The sequence below is a fragment of the Telopea speciosissima genome, chromosome 1, assembly GCF_018873765.1.
Source record: "Telopea speciosissima isolate NSW1024214 ecotype Mountain lineage chromosome 1, Tspe_v1, whole genome shotgun sequence".
NCBI classification, from domain to species: Eukaryota; Viridiplantae; Streptophyta; class Magnoliopsida; order Proteales; family Proteaceae; genus Telopea; species Telopea speciosissima.
The window spans coordinates 66,040,879-66,051,740 of NC_057916.1; the positions used below are offsets into that span (position 1 = coordinate 66,040,879).

Sequence of the window (10,862 nt, forward strand, 5' to 3'; positions counted from 1 at the left end):
GACAAAGCTAACATATGACGGGAAAGGTACCTCCACATTTCTAACCTTGAAAGTAGCTGAATGTGAAAATTTAAAAAATCATGGGAACCATAGAACAAAAAACAAACAACAAACTCAGCCTTATCCCAATTTAACAGGTTCGGCTACATGGATCAAAACAAAATACAGTAGGGAAAACTGAGGCCTAAAAAAGGATGGGAAAAGAGAGAAATGAGAAATGGCAAATGCCAAATGAAAGATGAAAGTAAGAGGAAAGAAACATAGCCCAGCAAGTCAGGAGAATCTCAGCTAAATAGGGTCTACTACATGGATCCTTGCCCTCCAATAGGCTCTATCCGAGGTCATACTTGGTACGACTGTACAAGACCTAGACTTTGCATGTCCTTCCTCACAACTTCTCCTATGATCATTTTAGACCTGCCCCTAGCTCTTTTAGCTCTTTCAATCAGGGTCATATCACTCCTTCTTATTGGAGCGTCCCTAGACCTCCGTTAAACATGACCATACCACCTCAAACGACTCTCTCGAAGCAACTCCCAAGTCAGCTCTAATACGATCATTCCTTACTTTATCCTTCCTAGTTTTTCCGCACATCCATCTTAACATCCTCATCTCTGCTACACAGCTTCCCAATTTGATACTTCAAAACTGCCCGAAATTCTGCCCCATACATCATAGCCGGCCGTACAACAGTCCTATAGAACTTTCCTTTAAGCTTTAAAGGAATACGTCGGTCACACAGCACTCCGGACGCACCTCTCCACTTCATCCATCCCACTTTAATCCTCTATGAAACATCATCCTTTATGTCACCTTCTTTATTTATGATTGACCCCAGATATCTAAAATAGTCGCTTTGTGGTATCTCTCTTTCCTCAATTCGCACCATAGGAACCATAGACCATGCAAGCCAACAAACAAACATACATACTATTTACATAAGAATATTAAATTTAGAGCAAGAAAATAAATTCTCCCAAAATTTCACCATATTCAGTGTTGGGAAAAAAATCCAAAAAATAGTGCATAAATCCATAGTTAGCTTCCCAATTTAGTTGTGATACTTGGCAAAAACAAGCAAGAAAAACCAAGATTCAAGCAAACAAAATAAATTTTTAACATACTTTAACCCACGACGGCTTTTATGTTTGATCTCTACTTTGATAAGCTTTAATGCAAATTTTGTTTGTTTTATCACTCCTTTTGGGTTGTATTTGAGTGTAGATGGGGTCCACTAAGGTTTGGCAAAAAAATATAGGAAGGTTACTTTCAAAAACAGAGATTTTTGGGTTTTAACAGCATGTTTATCCAGTGTATTCAGCCAGTGTCGAACCATATCAATCCGTATTGGTTCAATACGGTTCTGTACGTAATATTTTTTATATATTGGTCCTGTATAATATTTTTGGTGACTAATATGATTGGTGTGGTAGGGTCCTGTATCATATTGGTACAGGCCAAAAGAGTGAAACCCGCAAAAAAAAAAAAAAAAAAAAAAAACAAAAGGACTTTTGGAACCCGAGTGATTTCAGATTTTGGTTCAATATTTCCCATGCTAACCTCAAGCTATGGGCAGCATCACATCTTTTTCCTGTGCTTGGCATGCTGGTTTGATGGCCTGTGAAGCCTCTCTCTATCTTAGGCCGAACCCCATTTTATATGTATATATGTTGTATTTTTAATTAATTAGTGTATTAGGGGCAGAATAATAATTTTTACCTTGTGGGACCCTACACCAGAGCTACCTGTGTTGGGTCTGCTGGCTGGACAGGCTACAGGACCTCCCCCTTAATTAAACTCAATGTAAGTATAATTTAAAATATATTTATATAATGTTTTGTACGACCAAATAGGGTTAGAAGGGTATTTTAGTAAAATTGCCTATGTAGGACCCAGTTCCCCAGTGGGGAATGTAGTTCCGGACAGTTACCCGTATCCGGATCATCCCTGATGTCGCATGACATCATTCTGTAGCTGGAATAAGGTAATAAATACAAAAGAATCAATTTTAAAAATAATTTATAACCAAATGACCATTCTGCCCCTTAGTGCTTAAGTTTCTATAAATATAACCCTCTTTACACTATTCATTATTCACCAACAAAGAGAAGAGGAACCAGAATCGTTCCAGCCTTGGAGAACAAGAAAGAAAGAAGAAAAAGAAAAGAAGAAGAAGGGAAATGAGAAGCATACCTTGGAAATTCATCTTAGACTTGAGTTGGAAGCTTAGAGACCTCCATTAGAGACCTTGGAGCATAAAGGCAAGGCTGCCATCGTCCCTTCTTGTTGCTGATTTCAGGTAAGCTCTGAGAATCCCTGCTGTTTCCATCTCCTCCTCTAAATTTGATCTAATTTCAGCCTAGACTATGCCTAAATAGATTTCTTCCATTAAAGCTTTTAATCCAAGCTTAAACAGTGGAAGTTCCACCTAATTTCTTACTATTTAGTGCTGTTTAGGTTCAGCTATGCCCGAATCTTCATGGTTGTACCTCTAATCAGCCAAATTGCTGTTTCTAATGGCAAACCATAAACCCTAAGTCAACTAATTTAGGTTTAAATTATGAAATCCCTAAATTAGGAAGCCAAATATGAAATTGGAGCCCCAAATAGATTGACCCACCTTGAATTGGTGCTAAATCATCAAATTAGGGCCTTGCATGCAAGGATCCATGCAATTGGAGCAGAATCCCCAAATTCGACCGAGCAGCCGGATGTTGTTGCAGGCCTAGGGGCGGTCGACCGGCTCGCTGGAAGTCTGCATCCGGCTGCCCCCTTTTTGTGTGATTGTTGGACTGATTCCTTAGGGTTTGACCTAGACTATTACCCTCACTGATATATGATGTTTTGATGTTTATTTAGGACTGTTTTACTCCATTTTTTGTGAGGATTACTTGGCCTTTTGGGATTCTAACTGACTAGGTTTATCGACTATCTCAGGTAAGGGGATTCGACCTTAATTTCCTGCATGTTTATCACATTAATTTCAACTTTATGCTGAATGCCATGCTCATGCATCATTACCTCTATACCTGGAGCATATAGTTTTCTAGCTTTTATTTAATGCATTAGACTGCATGTAAAATAGGTTGCACAAAGACATACTGCATTGCATTTGCATTGATTATTTATATGATGTGAATTTATGATGATGGAATTCGATAATTTATAACTCAGATCATGCTTGCCTCATCATGTTGAGACTGCACTGGGCTAGGTTGATATTCATTACCCAGTACTGCGCCCCTTACCAACAGGGGGAAAGGTGTTGGACAACCCGTGGCAGAGACCGATGTGTTAGTTCCGGGATTCCATCTTCTGTCCCATGTTAGCGGGTCCCTAATTCCGTTGTGGGAATAAACAGGCAGGGTTAGTCATTTGGGGGTCTGTCGGGGTCCGATGTGTTAGTTCCGGAACTAGCGGGTCCTCACCGTGGTAGAATGGTTTCGCTCGGGTGACCGAAGGGTTAGTTCCGGGACCGAGGTTAACATCTACCACTAGTAGTAGTACTTATACCCCATGAGATTTAGTGTCTGTGCTAGGAACATGTTAGTTTAGCACATGCATCATGGATTTATTGTGTTTGTATGCTTGTACCCCCCTTACTGGGCTCAGTTGAGAGCTCACCCCTATGGATATCTTTATTTTTCAGGCGATTTAGTTACTTCTAATGTTGGATTTGCGGTGCTGGAGTTTGAAGTACACGATACTTCGTGCACACGTGATGATTACGCAACCTCCTGATCTTGGCCTGATAGTCCAGGCTACCTCCCCACTCTTTTATGCATTATAAATGCTTTATATAGTTATAGTATAGTTTCTTGTATACTTTTACTCTGTGGTACCTTTGAGAACTGTATAGTTGTATCACAAGCCTTATCCTTTATATAAATGAAATATCACTTAGACTTCTCTTACTAATGATGTTATCTCTATTAATTAAATTGTTTTCGCTGCCTCTGATTACTGTGTCTGTGAGCAATGATTGTAAATAGGGTACTGCACTTGTGATCCTTGGGGATTGGTTGGATCTCAGAGACATCCCGCCACACTTGGCCCTTAATAACCGGGCCGGGGTGTGACAAAAAGGCCCAAAACAGATGTATCGGATCGATACAGCCAATATGCATCGATACTCAAAACCTTGCCACCAAGGATTCCACCACAATTGAGAGGACTTTTTTTGGCTTAAGTTGGAGCTCTACTTTGATGGACAACTGGTTAGCAAGGTCTTATTTTGTAGTTTCCATTACTACAACTCCAAAGTTCTGATCACATAGAAGTTCTCAGCTTCTACTCTAGATCAAGGATTAAACCAGCTTTGAGTTATAAACAGGTTGACGAATGACACAATGTCAATTGACAAGTTAACACTTAGCATAGAAGATGAAAAGGGTTATGTGCAATTCATAAGCTAATGACTTTAAATAGTTGTAGTTAAATCTAAAAATTCCAAACATCTGATGCTACTGGTGAAGAAAACTAAAATATGAAATCGAAGATGGCTACCTGTCATTTCTAAGTCAATCCACACAAGTGGTAACTTGAATTTTCCTGAAGCTGTCGCTGAACTCTGCTTAACCTCTTTGTTGCTTTTCTCCACGTTCACTTTTCCAGAGCAGTTGTCACTTTTCTTACCCTTACCTGTACCAAGGAAATACATTCCATGGAAAAATCCCATCAATCAGCTTAGTCAATTATTTGAAACAGTAACTTATCATCAACCATGAACATCAATACTCAAAAAGTAAGAATGCAACTAGCCAACTACAGATCATGTGGTTCAGCCTTTGGATCATCAAGGATTCACATAAAATTGCAAAACATGTTCAGACATAGGATGACTAGTGTTATAACTATCAGGGGATAAACAAAAGAATTTCCAATTATAATTGGATAATATCAAGGATCTATTATATGCCCATATTTTTTTGCTTTAATGATGGTTGACTGATTAGACACATTCAAGACAAAGTTCCATAGTCTTGACCATTTGCTACCAATATGGTTTTAGCGGCTGAAACAAAATGCCAAAATAGAATCATGGAGGAATGTGCTGGAATCAAACAGTTTTATCATTAATATAAAGGGTTTGATGATGTTTAAGTGAGAATTTAAAAATTAGAAAATTAGGGTTTCGGGTTTTGGGTTTTGGGGAAGATGAGGGTGATAAATTTTAAGGTTTAGGTTAGGAATTTTGGGCTGAGCTTAAGGTCGAGTGCTAGAGGCAATGAGGGGGTGGTTCGAATGTAATATGGAAGGGTTTTGATGGTTGGATTGGTCTAGATAGGTTTTTAGGGTTTTGGGGTTTTACTGAAGATGAGGGGAATTAGGTTTTTAATGGTGGATTTGGACTGTAAGCTGGATCAAGTGTAGGGTGTAGTGGGAGGGGGCTGTGGTGAAATTTTGATTCGATTCTGATGGTGGGATAAGGCTGTGGGAGGTTAAGGATCTAATGGATCCATGGGTTTTTAATGGGGAATGATATAAGGATAGATGGGGTTTAGGTTGGAGGATTAGAAGAAGGGGATTGCTAAAATAGTAAATTACTTACTTGTGTAGCAGATCTTCAAAGGCAGTAGCTTTGAAAATAGAAAACAGCTTCTCCCGATCTACAAGATGCAAGGAGATGACTAGAAGATCCTCCCGATCTACAAGATGCAAGGAGTCAACTGGAGATCCACCAGTTCCTTCACCTTGATATTACTCACAAGGCACACTCACAATGAGCAAAGACAGCAGCAGCAATGGCAGCAAGAATAAACAAGTTATTTTCTGATATCTGAATTGTGGGGGAGCCTCCCACGATTTTATTTATTTATAATTTGGCCAAAGGCCTCTTTCCTATTCACCCTAGGAATTTGAATCCTAGGCTGAATCCTAATTACAAACTTAAAAATACTCCCTCTAAAAATCGAGGAGGGGTGGGACTAATTAATTAAAAGCTAACAACTTAAAATATTCCCTAACAATCAATAGGATTAAATCCCCTAACAACCAATAGGATTAATCCCGCAACAACCAATAGGAATAGATCACTTAAATTAGACCATGGTCTGAACCGGTTCAATTTAAGTTTACAAAATTAGACTAAGTATGGAAACTTGCAAACTAAAACTAAGGCTCCAACAATCGGCCCTACTCCTAGGGCTGTTTCTTCTTCTTGTGGATGCTTGGAACTGTATCAAATGCTGCCCAAGAAACATTAGATTCTTTCTTCCCCTAATCGGCACTCTTTACTAATCATTGTTAATCCCCCAACTCCCATCTCATCCACTCTGAATCTCTGCTTTTCATAGAATCGAGGATCTTGTAATTATAAGCACTTCAAGAAAAAATTTCAGGTCTGAAGATTCACGGTCTCATTACTTCGTGTTGCCCCACATCATTACCTAACCAAGTTTGTTCCAAGTATATATTAATTGGTTAAAAATAGAACTCTAACCACAAAGAAACAAAATCACTGGCTCTTTATAGGTCTCAAAGAGGTTGATTTTAAAATCTTATATCCACTGCAACATACTCACATTGCAAACACCAAAATGAAGAATCCTTCTACAAACAATCTATCAAAACTAAAATCGAGTTTTTCTTCTACCTTTTACCCAAAAAGACGCTGTTAAAGAAATAAATGGCAAAACCAGAGATAAATTAATCTAACCTGCTTTAGTTGAACTTCCTCCATCTTTGGCAACAGCATCAGAACTTGTCTCCGCTTTATCATCTTCAACATCCAGTTCGAGCACAGAGAAAGTATTTAGTAGATGATTCATCATTTGGATAACTTGATTGTAACAATACTATAATAGGAGATTCCAAACTTAAACCCCTTCGTTCTCTGAACCTTCAGCTCTACTCAGGGCTGCACAACAGCAAACACTAGTGACTACCGACTAGAAGCAGAAACAGTGAAACTGAAGATCAAAAGGAGGAGAAAAGTGCAGATAATTGTGGAGACCAGAATCGTAGGAACCAAAGAAATCGGAGCATGGCCCTATAACAAATACGCAAATAATGTTGACTAAACCATCTTAAGCATTTCAAACGTTTATTTTTATTTTATGGATTTTCAACCATTTCTTTACTTGCTTTGTATTCGAAAAACAGAGGCAGGTGGAGCCCATTTTGGTCGTTCAGACTTTCAGTTATCATACATTCATACCATTAGCCTGCGTTGACGCGTTGAGGGCCTTGCGGCCCCCTTTGGGTGCAGCCTGCCACATGAAGAGCTGACATGGCACATCAGACAGCTTACTTATGAAGGCAAACTAGCATATGGCATGTCAGAAGTTTAATTAAAATGAGAACTTTAAAATTTAAAAAAGGTAGAGGGTTTCCAATGCTGTCAGTGTGGGGAATCTCCCATGCCACACCAATCAAGGCAATGGGATCGATTTCGTCAATAGAGCCATAGAAGGCCCATATGATCCGAGAGGAGAGAGAGTGTCAATAATATAAGAGGGCGTGGGAAAGCATCCCACACTAATGGCGTGAGGATCTATTTCCATTTAAAAAAAAAAAAAAAAAAAAAAGAAAAGAATGTAACAGCAAAATGTGATTTAATGTCATTAGTGGTTTTCCATTTTAAAAAAAGAAAAGAAAATAATGTAATAACAAAATGTGATGTAATGTCATCAGTGGGCAGTGTACATGCCAAAAAAAAGGGTGTACCATGTGCACGAGGCTCCCAGCACTGCAGGGTCTGGTGAGGGTCATAATGTACGCAGCCTTACCCCTGCTTTCGCAGAGAGGCAGTTTCGAGACTCAAACCCATGACCACTTGGTCACAATGGAGCAACCTTACCATTGCACCAAGGCCGGCCTTCATGTACATACAACTTCATTAAAATTGACATGAGATTTCCTTGCAATATTGGCATATTGTTCAAAAAAATTTCCCATCCACCAAGATATCATTTATGAGAATATATTCGAAACAGGCAAATTATTATTGTTACTAGGGTATCTTATCTTTCCAAACGTCACAAGTCATGTATTCTGCCACTTGGATAGATGATGTGTCCATTCCGACTGTTGGATAGAGAGGGCATGGTATAGATTACCAACGCGTCAAATTTCATTCTGATTCAATCCAATACCCCTTGTATTGACATGCGTCTCGTGTATGTCCATGCATGTGTATCAGTATTTATACAATACCGTGCACTCTCCCAAGGGAACAGATGATTTAGATTAAAAAACACGTAAAAAGGGATGTTTCAGATTTGTTTTACGATTTTCGGAAACATCACATACCGTTGCTACATACAATACTGTGCACTCTCCCACAGGAACAGACGGTTTAGATTGCAAGTGCCTTCTTTGATTGCAAATCCAACGATGTAAGTAACAACTTAACAATTGTAAAGTACATGTTAGAATGAGGAACAAGTCATCGATAAAGGATGGAATACTTATTTTCCTTTAACACATAGTAAAATGCTGCAGTCAATGGAGACGTCTTTTAATAAACAAACATCCAAGGGTAATATAACATCTTTTAAAACAAACATTAAGGCTATTACAATGATTTTTTAAGAAAAAATATGAGCGACTTATATTGAGAGAACAAACTTATCTGTAAGGTTAGTCAATCAAAATAGTTTATGTTGCTTCGGTGAGAAAAATTGAATAAAAAACTCAATGAAACTGCAACAATTGTACATGTCAAAGACATAGGTGAGTTGCATTTTAACTCTTTTTTTGCTATGAATCAATAGATTAAGGAAAATAATATGATTCATTCATAGTTATCAAGGCGTCGACATGGTGTCCAGACACCTTGGTCGCCTTGGACTCCTAGGCAGTAGGCGGTCGCCTTGCCACCATGGCTGTGTCGCCTTGATTTTTTGACCCTCTAAAATGCCATGGTCGCCTTCCCGCCTTGATAACTATGGATTCATTATATCAAACTTGTTTATTTGCACGAATTTGAGGATCAATTTGTTATTAATGGACCATTTCCATGTGTATCATTAGCGTATCTTGCATCTCTCCGATGCGATACAGCTCTTAAAATTCACTCTCCTAAAACGATACCCGATACCAATACTTAAATTCTTGGTGACCTCACCTCCTCCCAATGTGAAAACCATTCCAGAAATAGACTTTCTGTCATCTTTGTCAGTCTGGAAATCAGAATCTGTATAACCAATGACTGACGGACCATCTGCACCATAAACCAAGCAAGAAGTAGTCCTTGGTTCTCCTCAAATACTTGAAGATGTTCTTGACAACAGCCCATTGTTCGTTAATGTTGTCCAAGGTTGTCTTCCTGGGTTTTATCGTATCGTCAAGGGCCAAAGAAGCTGATCTGGAGAAGATCCAAAACATCTTTGATTGGCCTATACCAAAGACCCCCATAAAAGTTTGGAGTTTCATGGCCTGACATTTTTCTACTGGAAATTCATTAGAGGATTCAGCTTTATCAAGGCATCCATCACTGATGCAAGAAGCAGAATAAGGGCAAGTTCTAGTGGACTCCATTCGCTACCACTAAAGTTAAAACCATCTCATGCACAAAATGGGGATTATCTTCAAATCTCTCAAAGTCATCTTCCCACTAGATGGTTGCATAAACATCTGACCTATGTCGCTTTCACGCTTACGATACCTTTTCATGTGATTGTTTAAGCTGGTGGTCCCATTTTTAATGGGGCCAGCCATGACCAACTGCCTACACTTACTGCATTCAGCCCTAGGCCTTTCATGCGTAAATTTTTTTGGATCCACCGGTTTGAACCAGGTACTTGTCCAACATGCTGCTGACTTAGACTAGGCCCTATTATTAAGATGGGCAGCAGTGGCACCATCACTATTACTTTCTGTGTGTGAGCTAACAAAAGGCTGAGTAGGCATGTGGTAACGATGTACCAATAATAGGTTGTGGTACCGAAGTACCATCATTCAACTGAGTCATCTCAATTGCAGCCTTTTAATTTTACCCGTTTAACAGAAAATAAAATATCTAAAAACACCTACAAATCCAAATTGATGAAACATATTAAAGCAAGCCCAATATTGTACTGATGCATCATTAAAAACTTTTTAACTCATCAAAATCAAGCCCTAAGCAAAAGAAACTCATAACAACACTTGGAAACAAGAATTAATGACTTGCAACTCATATTTACAAGTATTGGGTAACAAAACCACAAGTACAAAATGATGTTCGTAGGTTTGCTTTAGCATAATAATTGCAAAAAAGGAAAGAAGTGCATTATTTACATCTATTACTGCATGCAGATCATTCCACATAAGATAAATGCAAGAGCTACTAGTTTCTACTTTGATTGGATCTAAATATGAAGATGGAAAGACAATTAAAAGGAAGAAATGAATGAAGACATTAATTTCTATTTTTCTCGGTATGTTTGAAAAACTAGCATTTTGAATAAGCTAGGTTGCAAATTAAGTTTGTCTGTGTGTAGGACATATAGGAGTAGCAAGGTGCTCCACTTTCAAAAACAGAATAGTAATCAAATACAAGTGGAGGCACAATAGATAATGCATATTTCAATGCACTACAGATGACAGACAGCAATATCAGAACAATAATTTGGCATAACCTGCTATAGTAGTCAAATACAAGTGGACCAACAATAGATAATGCATATTTCAATGAACTACAGATATGCTATCTCTTTATCCAACAAGCCTTGTCTGATGATGAACAAATATAAAGATCCAAAAGACACAAAGTAACAAGAAAAAGGGTATCAGAGATTCAGGGAAAACAGAAACCAAAGTTACAAAAGTAGAGAATAGCCTTACTGATGGAGAAAGTTGGATGCTAAAGGAGTGCCAGGATGAGAAACTCAAGCTCCAATTGAACCCCTAAATAGATCAACAAACCGATAACAAAA

General features: G+C 38.5%; 1 protein-coding gene across 1 annotated transcript in view; it reads right to left on the reverse strand.

The window, feature by feature from the left end:
- The window catches only part of LOC122657102 (oligoribonuclease-like), an 82,691-nt gene extending 75,860 nt beyond the window's left edge, over window positions 1-6,831 (reverse strand). The window contains exons 1-2 of the mRNA XM_043851880.1: window positions 6,659-6,831; window positions 4,507-4,641 (exon numbers count right to left, since the gene is read on the reverse strand). Coding sequence (XP_043707815.1) covers window positions 4,507-4,641; window positions 6,659-6,773 — 250 coding nt within the window. The 5' untranslated portion in view covers window positions 6,774-6,831. The remainder of the gene's footprint in view (window positions 1-4,506; window positions 4,642-6,658) is intronic.
- Window positions 6,832-10,862: the final 4,031 nt, after the last annotated feature.